Below are 16,584 nucleotides of genomic sequence, written 5' to 3'. Positions count from 1 at the left end.
CTCTTCTTGCAGTAGAACTGTACATCTTTATATGCAGGTAAACAAAATGTAAAAGTGCTTTTGAAAGACTGTTATCCAGTGTATCGAAAGGAGTAGCAGGCACTTAAGTCCATCCCCATGTTGTAGTTGTCTGACAGTGGCGCAGTAAGGTACATGTTGTTTTGGGTAAATCCCAGGTTGTTCGTTCCTCCGTTGTATAGACGCAGACAGACATCCAAACATATTCCCAACAAACACTAGCCCAGGATATCCAGGTAGACAGGTGTGGCTTTGCCCAAGGCATAAAGAATTTTCTGGATGTCTTTGATGTTCAACCTCTGCTGCGGTTCCCTCTGCCAGCATCCCAGCATAATGTCGTACACTTCCTTGGGACAAAGCCGTGGCCTCTCCAGCACACGTCCTTGTGTGATGCATTCGATTACCTGTAAAGACATGGAGAAAGGAGAATGGAATTACTTGTTGATAAATATTCTATTGAAGGGGTCTTCAACCTTTTCCAGGCCAAGGTCTCCTGTTACATATCAAGACATGGATCAACATATTTTCAACATTCCTGTCCGAATATTTAGTTCTAACCCTATCCGTAACCCTACCCATAAGTTATTCCTAAATTAAGAGGGAAAGGATAGGTGAATAACACTGATGTAGAAGCACCTAACCCTGGCTGTAAGCCTAAACTTGACATAAACTGTAAACTTGTCCCTCAAATCTGATTGGTTAATTGGAATGTTGTTGCAGTTTTTTTTTTTTTTTTTTTTTTTTTTACTGGGATCTCAAAAATTCGTTTTTGTAAATCAAGTTCAGACTTAATATAAAATCATGTGACGTGCTATCAAAATTCAGAGCTTAATTTCTAAATCGTTATATTTATACTCTATGAGCATTTTTTGAAGTATGTGAGGAAGATTCGCTCCGAATTATAACACAAGTGCATTTCAGACGCTGCCAGAGGACTTGCTGACAGTCCTTGCGACACAAGAACCGACTGATGTGTGGTTTTTGTACAACAAACATATTCTATCATTTAACAGTTCTCTGTTTCTGTAGAGAAACCATCTATAGCCTTTGTGTTATGATACGCAAAATGGGACCATCTCATGAAACTGAAGACATTTGCCTCTGTGGATGTCTTTGTATCGACTTTTAGAAGAGACAGATGATTGTTCGCGGTCCCTTGTGTTCACCGCGCTGACTCCAGCTAGAGGATGTCTGTGTTCTATTGACTGAAAGTTTGATTTAGTTTCTTCCACCGACAGCAATGACAGCATACGTTCTGATGCAATACAGTAGCCACCAGCCTTCTGGCAACAGAATATGGAGCAGTGCATGTGATTGGTATTCAAGCCCCTTCAGTGCATAATACAAAAACACACATCTTTCTTGCATAAATCGCACAGCACCTATAGATTATGGTTCACTGAGTTGATATTGATAATCTCAGTGTGAAGTAGTGCTCAAACCAGCTGTGAATAGAAGCTTCAAGAGAATCGCTGTCGCTTTTTCACTTTTCACAGCTTGGGGATCTGAAGTGGGGAATGAAGTATTTTCAGCACATCCAGCTGTGTTTGGTCAGCAGAGAAAAACATTAACACACTCTCACAGTCTGCATTATATTAATTAGTGCTTGCTTATATATGTGAATCTCATATTTAATATATTATTTATTATTATTTTTTTGTCCAAAGGCCTTAAAGGATTAGTCCACTTTTAACTAAACTTTTTAATTTTTTTTATATTTTTTTATTTATTTTATTTATTTATTTGAAATAAATTGTCATATACAAAAATAGTATACAACAATTAGTTCAAACTTTGACCTGTGGAGGGCAGTAATACACTTAGCAGTGTCTACACTGCTGGAATTCAAATAGAGAAGAAGAAGAGAGCTAGTTCAAGATGAGCATTTATGGTTAAAATGTGTAAAATAAAAAAAATTAAAAATTTAGAAATTAGCTATGGTTTTAATAGATAAGACCCTTATTTATCGTCTGGGATCATATAGAACACTCTGAAGCTGCAGTGAAACTAATTTTGACCTTCAACTGTTTGGTGCCCATTGAAGTCCACTATATGGAGAAAAATCCTGGAATGTTTTCTTCAAAAACTTTCATTTCTTTTTGACTGAAGAGAGAAGGACATGAACATCGTGGATGACATAGGGGTGAGTAAATTATCAGGAAAATTTTATTTAAAAGTGAACTAATCCTTTAATAATAACAAAAAACAAAGATATGACATCCAAAGTATGTAAGGTAGTACAACTAGATCTCTTTTATTGAATCCAAAAGGTTTTAATTATATTTTGCTACATATAAAAGGTATTTTAAAGATTTTGAAGAGTCAAAAGGTCATTCGGTTTAACCGTCCAAAGGCCAATACAGCCACTTCATTTGTGATTAAAATATCTTAAAATGTAATAAATGTATATATTTTTTATTCAGGCATGATTTTATAACATCATATATCAACAGTGCAAAATGGTATTAAAATTATGTGTAGAAGTCGTTATAAGAATTAATTTTATTGATGTCATTCGGAGTAACGAATATCACACCCTAACCCTATCATGTGACAGGATGTGACATCATTCAGACACCTGCAAAGTACCACATGGTCCTGAAGCAAAGTAATTAACTGTTTCTTAACTTAACTATTTGAAAAATTCATGTTTTCACTTGCTCATACCCGAAACATCAGGTACAACCTCTATAAAACATGGAAAATATTGTAATATTTCACAAACTTGTACTAAATATAAAATGTTTGATTGTCCTTTTGCTAGCTAGCTAGCTAGATATCAACCTGTTAGCATTGTATGAAAATATCGTTATTTGGTATAACCAAAAGTGTCATTCGGTAAAACCTTTTAAAATTTTGGTTAAACCGAATGACTTGTTTGGTGACAAATTTTGTCCATCTTGTACACTTTTAAAAACCTTATTCGTCAATGACCCATTATATATATATATATATATATATATATATATATATATATATATATATATATATATTATATAATCTATATTCACTCACAATGTAATTTTTCATTGTATACAGAATCCCAGTAAACATATGTGGATATTTGTTTGCAACATTTTGTTTTGAATGCATAAATGAATGCCCAGTTTCGTATCAGTAGCGAATACAACATTATAAGGCTCTTGTCTAACCATAACAACATTTTAGTTCAGTAGTGGTAATTATGAGATTTATGTGAAAAGGTAAATTATAATCTTTGCTATTCAGACACAATGGAATAGTTTGAGAGCAGCATCTCTATGTGTGTGTGGCTGTTTGGAGTTCATCCAAACCTTAGTTGTGAAACATTACATGGAGAAGAACAATAGCCGAAAAATTAAATGGCGCTGTTCCTCATTAACACGACACATGAGGGAATATGTGTGTGACAAAAAAGCCAACAACATGACATTTCAACATGTGTACTTCCTGCTCATTTAATAGGAAGAAATCATGTTCGAGATGAGCTGGAGTTACTGTGTCAAAAGCTTCACCACAACAGCCAGTGATTATGTTGTTTAATTTTGCTCCTTTAGTCATCATTAGCATCAAGACTCATTGTGTGTCTCATATTGCTACATTATTTTCACAATCTAGTTCCAGTTTTTTTTGTCCAGCACAGACATTCTGTCTCCATTAAGCTTTTTTATTATCATCTCATCTAGGCAATGAGTCTTTACACCTTGCTTTCACCTACAGCAGTCATACAGTTGTGGTTTACTAATAACGCGTGACCAAAGCTAGCCAGAGGGCTAGCAAGCAGCTAAAAAAAGAAGATTTCTTCCTGTGGGAGGGATTTTTCTTTATGGAAACCGATAAAATGAACATACCTCGTTATTTGCCAGCTGAAACCATGGCTGTTTTCCGTAGGTAAAGATTTCCCAGAGGATGACGCCGAAGCTCCACACGTCACTCTCTGTCGTGAACTTCCTGTACATGATGCTTTCTGGTGGCATCCAGCGAATGGGCAGCATGGTGTGTCCTCCCACCTGTCGGGGCATCAGATCATGATTATCAACGACAGTCAAAGACTAGTGACCTTCACAAACTCACAAAACTCGCATTACCAAAGATTAACCACATTTAATGACTTCCATAATTTTTCATAGCATTTTGTAATTTCTTTAGTACGACACTAAGGACGATAAATATAACGATAATTATAAAGTTTCAATAATCGTTGTAAATCTATGAGAATGGAGACATCCACACCACAACTATAGACACAGCATTTCATAATGTATTAAGGCCTGACTTAAAGAACAATAAATATCATGATAACGATAATTATAAAGTTCTATGAGACGAAGACACCACATGTAAAACAGAGAAACAATATCTTTGGAATCAATTTCACAACACATTTTTTTTCCAGCTGATGAACAATGAAACATTGACAGCCAATCAGAATCCATTCTGACTTTAAAGAGCTAGATCATTTACAGTGGCAGAATAAACAGAACATTATCGTGCACTGGTGTGGAGGCTAATATAGTTATCATTATAGTCAATGTTATTCTTTATTCTTGATTTTTGCTGTTAAATGAACCTTGGTTACAGCAGTGTTAATTTTGTTGACGAATAATTTTCGTCAACGACATTTTTTCACGGACGAAAATGAGACGATAACTAAATAAAAATGCGTTTTGAACGACTAAAACTATGACTAAAATCTACTCTAATTTTCGTCAACGAATAACAACGAGACAAAAATGAAAGATAGGGACAATTTGGGCAGATATCCAGTCAGGTCTGCTGTCCTGTGTGGAAGATGCGCACATTTGAAGTGTAACGTGCTGATCTGACCGCAGGAAAATGCGGCGCTGTTGCGCCCTCTACAGGCTCGAGCAGCAGCGCTTCAGACTGCTTCGCAATTAATGAATAGCGCACATTTATGCCAAGCAATTGCTTATACACTAATGTTGATGAATTATGACAATGTTTACTACACGATGTTTATATGGTAGCATGTTTTAGATGGTTGTAAGAATGCATATTTATCACCCTCATGAGCAGCCTGCTACAGTGCAGACTGCAGACATTTCAGAATAAGAGTCACGGTATATTTCGGGATGGTTTATAATTATTACACAATAAACTGTATTCAATTTAATTTATATTTAATTCAGAGTAAACTACTGTATCTTCTGTCACAGGAAGGAAAGATTAAGAACATTATTTTACACATTATTCAATATATTTTACATTTATAAGGGTTATTATAGTTAACTACACCTAAAACCAAAGAAATCCTCATTGCTTGAAATAAACATTAACTGAAAAAAAAAAAAAAAAAAAAAAAATATATATATATATATATATATATATATATATATATATATATATATATATATAAAATGTAAACTTATTTTATTTCATCTAGTTTCTAAGCTTTAGCTTAACCTGAGGTATTAAAATAAACAGAAATAAAAACTTATAGACATTTAAAAGCAAAAACTAAAGACATAAACACAAAAAATTACTAAAACTTTTAACTAAAATTACAATGAAAGCAGAAAAACTAAAAATCTAATAAATATTTTAAACGAAAACTATAATAGTACCTCAATGATAAGTGTGTCAATCCCTGAAAAGTCCTGATTTTTTCTCTTTCTGTATTTTTGCACTTGAACGGTCAAAAACCGTCCACTTTGGCGAGCAAAGTACAGTTGGGTGAACATAAATAGTTTGGGGAATATCAGATCTATCAGTGTATTGGATCTGTGTATTGTTAACGAAATGCTTACAATTTATCTAAATTAGATTTTAGTCGACTAAATTTACTGTAGATTTAGTCGACTAAAATCTTATGATATTTAGTCGACTAAAACTAGACTAAAACTAAAACAATTTCCAATGACTAAAATATGTCTAAAACTAAATGGCATTTTAGTCAAAAGACTATGACTAAAACGAAATCAAAATTTGGTGTCAAAATTAACACTGGGTTACAGTGAAAAGTAACAATAAGATTTAGAAGTGGGTGATATGACCAAAATCTTGTATCACGATACGAGTAGTTTTATTTCATGATAATGATATATATAGCGATATAGTTATTTTTGCTTTAAATAAGGTTTATTGATATCAAAATTATTGATGCAATTGAAATTTGATAATCTCCATTTTCAATATCACAAAAAAAATACTAGCCTAAGTAAAAAATAAAACAAAAAAACATTAACATTAATAATATTATACAGGTATATTAGGCTGTTGTCACTTTAAGACTGAATACACTGATCTAATATACTGATACACATGCGCTTTCTTTCTCAAATGTTTACATTCACTTATTACACGGCTCTGTGGAATACTTGATTCTGATTGGTCCATCGCGCCATCCAGTGGTATGTTATTCCCAGATAACAGCCGTTGAAAACAGATAACACAGGCTCATCTGGGTAACTGAAGTCTGCTAGGAACGTTTTGTTTTTCCTCATAGAAGTCTTGCATTCAGCGAGCTAATAAAATATTAAAATGCATTCAAATCAATATTTTGTGTACCGTTATTTAATTATGTAATCCAGTATCGCGGACTCGCTCTCTCGTTTCATACAAACGCAGCTGCTGCCATTTTGTGACTATTGTTTTGTTCACTGTAATGGATTAAAAGATAACAAACAGGTTTCATCTCAGATCAATATCTCTTATTCCCATAAGACATTTACATTATTATATGGCAAAATGCTGTGTAATATGTGGTATGACTGTTCCGTATCTCTTAAATCTCCATCTAGTTTGAACTTGTTGCTTGCTAACAACTGCTCTCTCCGCGGAAGCTTTGTGTTTAAAGAGCTAATAAAATATTTCGACTTAGATCAATATTTCGTGTCTAATTATTTACTTAAGTGCCAAGTAGCCATGTGATAAGCGGGATAATGTACATCCAGCCGGTTGTTATCACAGAATAAACCCCTTCAGGGTGATGCAAGACCCCTGTCGGGGTTTATACTGCAATAACAACCAGCTGGATGTACATTATCCCGTACTTAAGGCACAAATGACTGTTTGCGATGATGTTTACGATGACTGTTTATGATCATATTCTTTCGCTGCTTGTTGCGCTTCAACAGTTCAAAGTTGCTTGTTTTTAAACAGCAATGCTTAAAAACGCATGCAAATGATAAGCTTTTGTGACAGCGAAGCATGGCATAGTGCATAGCCGCAATAAAGACGATAATCCAAAATCTTTACCGGTTGACAAATTTCTACTGGTTAATAGTGTCTGCTGGTATAACACCCACCCCTATTTACAATATTTGGTGAGCTGTAACCTGGAAAACTGACAAACCAGAAAAACAAAATGGAGGAAGCAAAAACAAATATATCCATTAAATGTTCTTGACAGCTCCAAATCATCAAAGGCCATAAATAAAGACTCCCTCAGGCCTTCCCTATGTTAAGCGAGATATTAATCGATTAAAACAACGAGACATTAATCATCTCTGCCCTGGGACGGCACCGGACTGGATTGGTTTAGAATCTATGTCCTCTTCGTGTCTGATGCTTGTGTTAATTACAGCCATGCCAGGACAACTGAGAGTGACGTTTCAATGGCGGCTGCGTGGTTATTGCGGCTTTCAACTCGTAAGTGGCGACTGCGTATTAATTACAAGGCTCATTAGTGGTTTGCTCAAATGGGGGTCAAGCTATCGACTGTGTGCAGGAATACAAATCAGCCTGCAGTGTAATGTACATCCACAGACTGCCTAATTTTTTACTTTGCAGGATACTTATTGTGATTTTATTTTGATCATAAATGTATTTAGGTACAAAATAGAACTATAAATGAGATTATGGTAAAATGTTCACTGGTTCTCATCCCACAATGCTTTGTTAAGAGTGTATCCTTGGCAACAGGACATGTCTCTAAGCTCAGAACACTGATGTCAATTTAAGAATTAGGAAAATGTGACCATTTTCGATGTTTAATGATGAATAAATCATTGTTTATCGAATAAACAACAAAAAATCTCAGGTTGTGTATCCACGCAGCTCACAACTCATTTCAATTTGCAAACCGCAAATGACTCAGAATAATGAGTGCAAAAATATGAACGTCTTCACGATTAGGAAACTATAGAGGCATTGAGATGCACTATAATTAAAGGTCTGAGAGGTTTTTTCTCGGCGTAATGTCTTTAATGTAGGGAACGATAAGGCAGCATAAGACTGTGTGTGTTAATCAGCTACGCTTCTGTGATTCTCATTCGCAGCCAGTTCCTCACAGAGGAGGAAGCTGTCCCACAGGCTCCAGTGATGTGTGGCAAATATCCCTCCCCTCGCTGGCTCGCTCTTTCCCTCCCGCCTCTGCCCTTTAGGAGGTGTAAGCAATATGCCAGTCCTGCTGCGGTCAAACAACACTCCTCTTGTTCCGTGAGATGGAGTTCAGGGTACTACTGCTAACGCTCCCCATGCGTGGGCAGGAACTGCTCCCTATGGCCATACTGAGCTGCTCGCCTGGCTAACTCAGCCCACTTTAGCGTTAGCGCACAACATCCTTGCCAGGAAAAGTCAGCCAGGGATGAAGGTAATGAAGGTATGATCACCATAATGGACATAGATAGAGGGGAGAGAAACAGAACAATGTTTGGAGAGCTTGAAACAGTCTAATATGGCGTTAACTGTGTTAGCTGCAATGCTAGCAACTGTACAAGGTCCTTTCTCCCACAGCCTGATTAGAAATGATATAGAAAAGAGCTTATGAAAGCATCACAAGCTAATGGTCAAATGAAAGATTTCTCTTTCTTTGCGTTTTCAATTAGCCTTTGATTAGAAAGCTAAGAGCTACAGTACATTTTAGATCAGGCATTGAGAGAAATAGGATCTTGAATGAATAGATACTAGCATACTATTCTTACTTTTTCTGCCATTTTGAAGAAACAGTAAGAGTAGTATGGAATTACGAATTTAGCTGCCAAAATAGCATACTACTTTTATTAAGATAGAGTAGGCTATAGATATAGAAAGAATATATTTTACATTCATTGCAAAATATGATTATATATACAGATCATTACGTCATTCGCAGTGTTTTATGGGTGTGACACTAAAGAGTTTAGTGGCAATGGACCCTTTGCTAAGCCCCGCCCTCCTTAGTTACTGTTGCTACGCCTGTCAAGCTTTCGCGTCTGGCAAGTCATTTACAGTATGTATGCACCGGTGTCAGACATTTTCAAGGAGATAATTAGTCATTTTTGCGAAAAGGTGAAATATCTGAGAGAGCAAGACAAAAGGGACTGCAGTATGCATTCAAGGGATATATCCACGACATAATATGCAACAGATTAGAAAATAATTTGATCAAAATTGAAGCTAAAGCTCCCAGCACGAGCAGCAGCCGCCTCATACGCAGATCATTCAAATGGGAAACACACAATTTATTGAGGAAAAGCTTTGTTCATCCACAGCAGGTTAAGTGAAATTTGTGAAAATAACCTAATAATTATAAATCAAACAGCATAAATCTTGTGGAATAAACACAAGACGTTAGTCTGACCACTTTTCAATGATAACATTCTCCCGCTTATATTTTTAGCACGCCAGGCTAACGTAACTCCGTCTTGCCTTTAATAATTTTATTTCACGTTCAAATATATGCATTATGAACAAAGAACCGTCATTATTTCCAAGCAATGATGTGCTGAGTTAGCTAGCTTGCTAACCGACCCATCAGATTGACCTACCCGGGCTTACTGCATATGCATACATCAATATTACATCAATGTTGTCATGATAAATAACACAACATTACTGTATATGCATTATTATAAGGGTAGGTTCAGGGTTGGGGTAGGTGTAGATGTTAATAAAGCCATAGACCACGTTAATATCACACTGGAAGCACAATCTGATCGGTAACGTTAGCATTTTTCGGATTTTGTCAGATTTTGCTAACATTACCTACTGTTTCAATGGGAGGTAGCAAAATCTGACAGGGCAGCACAAATTGTCAGAACACCGGCATTTCTCCACTTGGGTTTTAGGTGTCAGGAATGGAAAAAAAAATTCCACCACCCCGTCCAAACTTTTAGGATACCGGGTATCAGGTTAACACAATCCATAAGCACAACGCTTCAGCATGTTCCCTCGCTCGAAAGCTTGACAGACCTCCCGCGCTTAGTAATGGTTGCTAAACCACGATTGACCTGTGGTGGTTTTCGGGCGTGGATTAGCGAAGGGTCAATTCTCTGACTGGGGTAGGTTTCTTTGCAGAATGAGTAATGTAGTTTTTTAACCAAGAATTCCGCTGTGATTATTTAAAAATTAAGTTGAAATAATGCAGACTGATGGCTTTGACAAAAGTATAAACCATTGATTAACAACCTCATAACTCTTTAGTAGGTCTTTAAAGGTTTATAAGCTATTGTTCAAAATCAAATCTTCCATGGAGAAAATGAATGCGATGTTTACTTTGTGAACTTGACTCTGCCATATAGAGTCGTATGCATTCCAAATTTAGCCAGTGCCAATGTCCACATATTTTTTAGCGGCATCTAGCGGTGAGGTTACAAACTGCAACTACCGCCGCACACCCTTCGAACCCCTCCCTTTCGGAGAAACTACAGTGGCCGTCTGGCTGACACAAGACAAAGATGTCATCTGAGACAACAGAGAATAGCCTATGTGAAGCAATGAGGTTTCTTCTTACTTCTAACAAAGAACGGTCTCTAATAAACCAGACGACTACTACTACTACTACTTTTGCCTATTCAACATAGTGACATTGCAAGCTGCCTCTAAAAACAAACAATTTAGAAGAACAATAACATAGTGACTAAATGCGCTCTGTAGAATGTATGTCCGTTTGGGGCTGCTGTAGAAACATGGCGGCACATAATGGTGACTTGACATGGAGAGGGGACCCGCAGTGTTTGAGACAGAAATGGCTCATTCTAAGGTAATAAAAACATAACGGTTCATTATGTAAGGTCTTTATGTACCAATGAAAACATTTATGTGTACTATATTGCATTTCTGTCAATAGATCCTCCCAAATTTTACACATTGCACCTTTAAAACCAAAAGACACAGGCGATGTTTGTTATGGAATACTACCCTAATACTAACTAAATGTGCAGTATACACTGTATATAGCTTACTTTTTACATGACTTCATTACATTGCATGTGAGTGGCATCCAGTTATAAATTTGGAAATTAAAACTGTTATTTCCCATTTTTAATTTAACATTTAGAAGTCAGATCAAATGAGTTGGCTATTATTATATACAGTTCAATCGTCACACTGGAAATGTGAGGTCAAGTCTAGTGTGGGGTACAGTGTACTCCGTTGTATACTGCAATGTATCTATAGAGAAAAGTGCACTAAGTAGGCTACAGTATATGTAGCATGTTAGTATGCTAATCCAAACACAGACATATTCAGTGTTTTTGCTTAGTGAAAGTATTTGTGCTCGAGTGTTTTGGAAATTGAATCGATTGTATTGATTGAACTTCCATTCATCTGAATAGCTTCTCCCGGATTGCTCCCCCCCCATCTTATCTGAGGTGGAACGACGAGACTGCAGATGCATGTAAATCAGTCTGCGGGGCTTCGTTGAGATCAGAATGAGAACTGGCAGGGTGGTGACAAAAATGCCAACGCAATCTGAAAGGGCACGGATGAAAGGCAACACAATTAGCGTCTGGAGGGGGGAAGAATCATAGACGAGGAGGATGGGAATCACGTAGCGGTAATTAATGCATATTAAAATCAATAGCACGGTTGTTTCAATGAACAGCTGACGAGAGATGATGTCATTAAACGAGTGCTCGTCAGAAGTTAAAGAGCATTGAGGAAATAGATGTGGTTGGAATTTCGAGCAGTTTTCCGTCCTACTTAGCTAGTTTCAGAAGAGATTGCAATGCACCAGCCAAATGTGCATTAACAGATGTGCATAATGTATAATGCAGAGTGAAGGTTTTCTGTTCTGGGTCTATTAACTCGGTTTCCCATCAGTTAATGGAGTATTCAACCGCAACAAGTCCTTCAACTACATATGAGAACTGTCTAGCTCCAGACACGGATGGGTTTGAAGCAAGGTAGCTCAGTTTTGCTCTGCCAGGTCTTGCTGGCAGGAAGTTGAGGTGTTTAGCTCCTACATCACGGCCCTCAGTGCAAATTTACACTGACAAAGAAAACTTGAGTAACTCGAAATCGACCACAGCTTCTCCTTCTGCAAGTGAGATTATACGGCACCATCATTACATGGATGAGGAAGCCAAACTGTTGATGAATACTGACTCTGGCCTAACTGACTGCGTTCATTCCCAGGAGACCACCTTGTAGATGTTCTTTCTGGAGAATGAACACATCAGAATGTCACTGGTGTCAGAGAAGATGGGCTATTGGATGCCATTCTGGTTTATATATGTTCTGAGATGTGAGGTGTATGTGCCTATTGCAGTAAGGAGCTACTAAGAGAGACCTGCAGATCAAGTTTGGGTTTATACTATAACAATTTGTGTAGATCAAGGAGACTCAACTCCGAATAGTGATAAAGACTTTGTTTCTGAAACCTAATGAGATGCTTCCTACATAGACAGCCAACTTTTAAGGCTACATGCTAAATGATATCAAAATGGCTGATTTGAAATGCTCTACTGGCGCATAAATATAATTCTGCATGGCAGATTTGACTCAAAGTAATCCAATAGAGCTTAACGATAATCCTAAAAATACATTACAGACACAAACAGTGGATGAAATAGTCCATTTTATTTGTTCATCAATAGTTTTCTGTATTGAATGAAATGCTTTAATGTATCTCATGCTGCTCAGCTTTATGCATCAATGCCAATTGTCTCATATATGCATGGACATTTAGGTTTGCCTTTGCAAAACAGTCATGGTTTGGGTCACTTCCTGTTTGTTGGGAACAGTAAATTGATCGCTGTCTCTTTTGTGCTGCAGAGTGCAACCAGCCATTTCACAGTGCCATTAAAATAAAGTAAGCCACAGAATATATTAAGTGAGATGAGATGCAATGGTCTATTTGACATTTACTGTTAATGTAACATATTTCCTCCATTGCAATTAGGACCGATGCTCTGGGAACAGCAACAAATCATGCGTTTAGAAAATATGTTACTTTTGAGACATAGCTTCTGCTTTTTGGTCATAAGGTTTATTTTTTCCTCTAGTGTATTCACAATATTTTCTTGCTTGTGGTCACTTTTACATTGTCCACCTTGGGGTAAGCAAGGTTAGACATCGTTTTGAGCATGAAATGGTCATTTAAAATATTATATTATTCTGAAATAAAAAAATTTGTATAAAGAGGGGAAATGACCCATTTAAAAACACATTAAAAAACATAAAAAACCCCACTTAAATAAACCAAACTTGATATTTGATGTGGCTTGTTTGTAATACATACTATGGCATTTGTCTCCTAGGTTCAAAAGTCCACCACAAGCCACCGATAACATCAGCACGTATGCTAATTGAGCTGTTTGCTATTCTTTTTTGAATCATTCCTTCACTTCTGACATTGAGGAAAGTTCCCATTTCAATCAATGCCCTAAAAATGGGAGTCACATTCAAAGCAGCGAGATGAACAATCATGTTCAAATCAACTTAATCTAGTCGAGCGATAGAGGAGCACTGCAAATTTTGCGTCACCTCATTCATCCTCTTGTTGAGCGCTAAGTGAAGACATACATTTTAATTCATTTAGGGCCCTCAGCTTGCAAATTGAGCCCTCTGTCATCTAGGCCAAATCTACCGAGAGGCCCATGTCTGTGTCAAGCAAAGACACGATTTTGATTAAGGATCTTCTGTAGAAGCGCAAATGGGCCTGAAGCATATAATTGAGCTTGAATGAGTCAGAATTGTAGATAAGTCTGAATTCATGCTTGAACTTTTAGGGAATAGTTCATCCAAAAATTGAAATTTCTATAATCATTTACTCACCCTTGTGTGGTTCCAAACCTGTAGAGTGTCCAAACTGCTCTTTTCCCTACATTGAAAGTGAATGGCGGTGTCTCTGCATGGTCCCTATTCACTTTCATAACACGGACAAACAGCAGCAAGTACATGCTTCTAAATATCTCCTTTAGTGTTTCACACAAGAATAAATAAAAGTCATATGAATTTGGAATGACAGGTGAGTAAGTGATCACAGAATTTAAACTACTACTGTATATCCCTTTAAAACTATACTCCTTTAATTAAAATATGACTGTGAATTCACAAATTATTAATGTAAATCTACAGAATTATTCTTGCAAAATACAAATATGATAAATGTATTTTTAAAATACCCAATAAAAGGCTTGTATTCAGAGCTCTGTGTATGATTTAGATGTTGGTCAAATGTCTAATGGGCTTTTTTTGTATTTATGTTAGTATCTTTAATACCTTGAATTAACAACTATGGTGATTTTTTTTAACCTTGTCCTTAATTAACACTTGGTATGACTAATCTAACAACTGTAAACAAACAATTTGATTAAGGTCTTTCAAAACACTAAAGCAGCTGGATATATCAATATTACAATTTTTCAAAAGTCATTAAAAATGAGTAATTATGCATTCAATTATGGATCCATCATACGCCACAATTGTTAATTTGTGTTTTGTGGATATTTGATGACTAATCAATGAGCTAAATACAGGTTCAGACTGTCTCAGAGCTGTATAATTTAAGATCGTATGAAAGTTTTTTCCACCAACTTGCAATTTTTGACAAACATTTATTTTCCTCAAGCATTTACCTAAACAAAACTGCACTTACCCGATAGTAGTCAGTGCTGTAGATGTCTCTTGACATTCCGAAGTCTCCGATTTTAACGAGCAGCCCGTTGCCCACCAGGCAGTTGCGTGTTGCCAGGTCACGGTGCACAAAGTGCTGAGACGCCAGGTAGACCATCCCTGAGGCGATCTGAGTGGCTATGTGCAGCATCTGAGACAAACCCAGTTCCCCATTGGTCTGCAGTGGCTGTCCGTCAACCAGGATCATTGCATCTGGACCATGAGCTCTGGAAGTCAGAATGACCCAACTGATTTCAGTTCTGTCACTTTGGTCCCAAAAAGTATTTGAATGCTTACAACATACTTAAAAGTAAATGAATCTTGCAGCGCATTAGATAAGAATTAAAATCAATGCAAAATTAAAATCAGCAAATGCAAATTACCAATAGATTACTTTACTCTTCAAAGGAACCTAATACTGTATGCTACAATTTGCATCCCTGTCAGTTTCCTCTGCCCTCTTATGAATCTATCGCCTTATAGTGTCATTATGTATAAAGCAGTTTTGACGAAACCTGTTATCCCCCATAATCCTGCTAGCTGGAAAAAGAAAGCAATTTTTGCTCCTTTGACAGAGCCCTGTCAGAAACCATGTACACCTTTGTATCCAACTCCTATCGCTTGTTCAATACCTTTGTGGAAGGTTGTAACCTATCAATCACAGTCAGATGGGCCCTGCTGACATCACAAAGCTGAATTTTACATCACAAGTACAAGAAAATGACACGTAACTGGTTTATGCAACTTTCTAATGCAGAGGTTCCCAACCATTTTGGACTTAAACTCTTATTTGAACTAAAATATTATATATTGCTTTACCAAAATAAAAAAAATCAATCGTTACTCGCTAAAAATATGAAATTTCGAAACTTTTGTGAGTAATTAAAAGCAATATATATAGCTAGATCTAGAATTTTCATTTTATAATATTTTTTGTCATTCATTTAATTTTTTTGAGAGAAATTGTCCTGAGGTGAGACATCCAAAACTAAGTTTGTCACTGAAAAACCATTAAAAAAGAAAAAAGTGATTATAACATTAACAAACCTAAATAAAAATGACCAGCTATTCAGTTATAGGAGCTAAAATATTCATATTAAGCATCAAACAAAGACTTTAGATATACAAAGACACTGCTCTCATATTACTGTGAACAGGAGAAAGTGCAACACGCAATATGGCGGAATAAGACCCGCCTTCTAAATAAAAGAGCCAATTTCCCCAGTTCAAGCGACACATAAACCCATAATCTCTTCTTAGTTTTTGCACGAAATAAACATGAATGAACATCAGAAGGTATGTTCTTTCAACCGCGGAAAGACATCAATACTCACCTTTTTTTTAAATTCAAGTCCACCGACGTTAATCTATCAACTCTCCTGTCTGGTTTATTTGTCAGACAAAATGGCGGATTCAGCGTAATGTTTGGTCAACAAAACTCCCACCAAAGGGTCAATTGGTAAAGTCATTGCATCACTGCTCCGGTTGCTATAGAAACTGTCAGTGTTCTGAGATGCAAGCTTATGACTGCACATGTGCATTGGCTGGCCCAGCCTGAATCGTAAGCTTGATGAACAGCTTTGGAGAATTTTATGTTTCCACATTCAAAGAGATAGGAACTGTACTGCATGGCTGAAATAATTTCAAAGATGGCCGCTGAGTGATATGACTTTGGCATCAACTATTTAGATAATGTCAGAGTGAAGTGTTATATTTTGATTGATTTTAAACATTGACCTACTACAATTCCATTATGAACCTCCAGAGAAATTCTGGTTGTCTGTATCGTAAGACTCAGAAATTCCC

General features: G+C 36.5%; 1 protein-coding gene across 3 annotated transcripts in view; it reads right to left on the bottom strand.

Moving 5' to 3' along the window:
* Positions 1–236: 236 nt before the first annotated feature.
* ntrk3a (neurotrophic tyrosine kinase, receptor, type 3a) overlaps positions 237–16,584 on the bottom strand; it is a 242,810-nt gene continuing 226,462 nt past the window's right edge. For all 3 annotated transcript variants that reach the window (XM_067379609.1, XM_067379611.1, XM_067379610.1), the window contains 3 exons: positions 14,762–15,005; positions 3,849–4,007; positions 237–422 (listed from right to left, as the gene is read on the bottom strand). In XM_067379609.1, the coding sequence (XP_067235710.1) occupies positions 237–422; positions 3,849–4,007; positions 14,762–15,005 (589 nt within the window). The remainder of the gene's footprint in view (positions 423–3,848; positions 4,008–14,761; positions 15,006–16,584) is intronic.

This window comes from Chanodichthys erythropterus, chromosome 24 (genome assembly GCF_024489055.1).
Source record: "Chanodichthys erythropterus isolate Z2021 chromosome 24, ASM2448905v1, whole genome shotgun sequence".
Classification (NCBI taxonomy): Eukaryota; Metazoa; Chordata; class Actinopteri; order Cypriniformes; family Xenocyprididae; genus Chanodichthys; species Chanodichthys erythropterus.
This window is presented reverse-complemented; position numbering and strand designations above follow the sequence as displayed.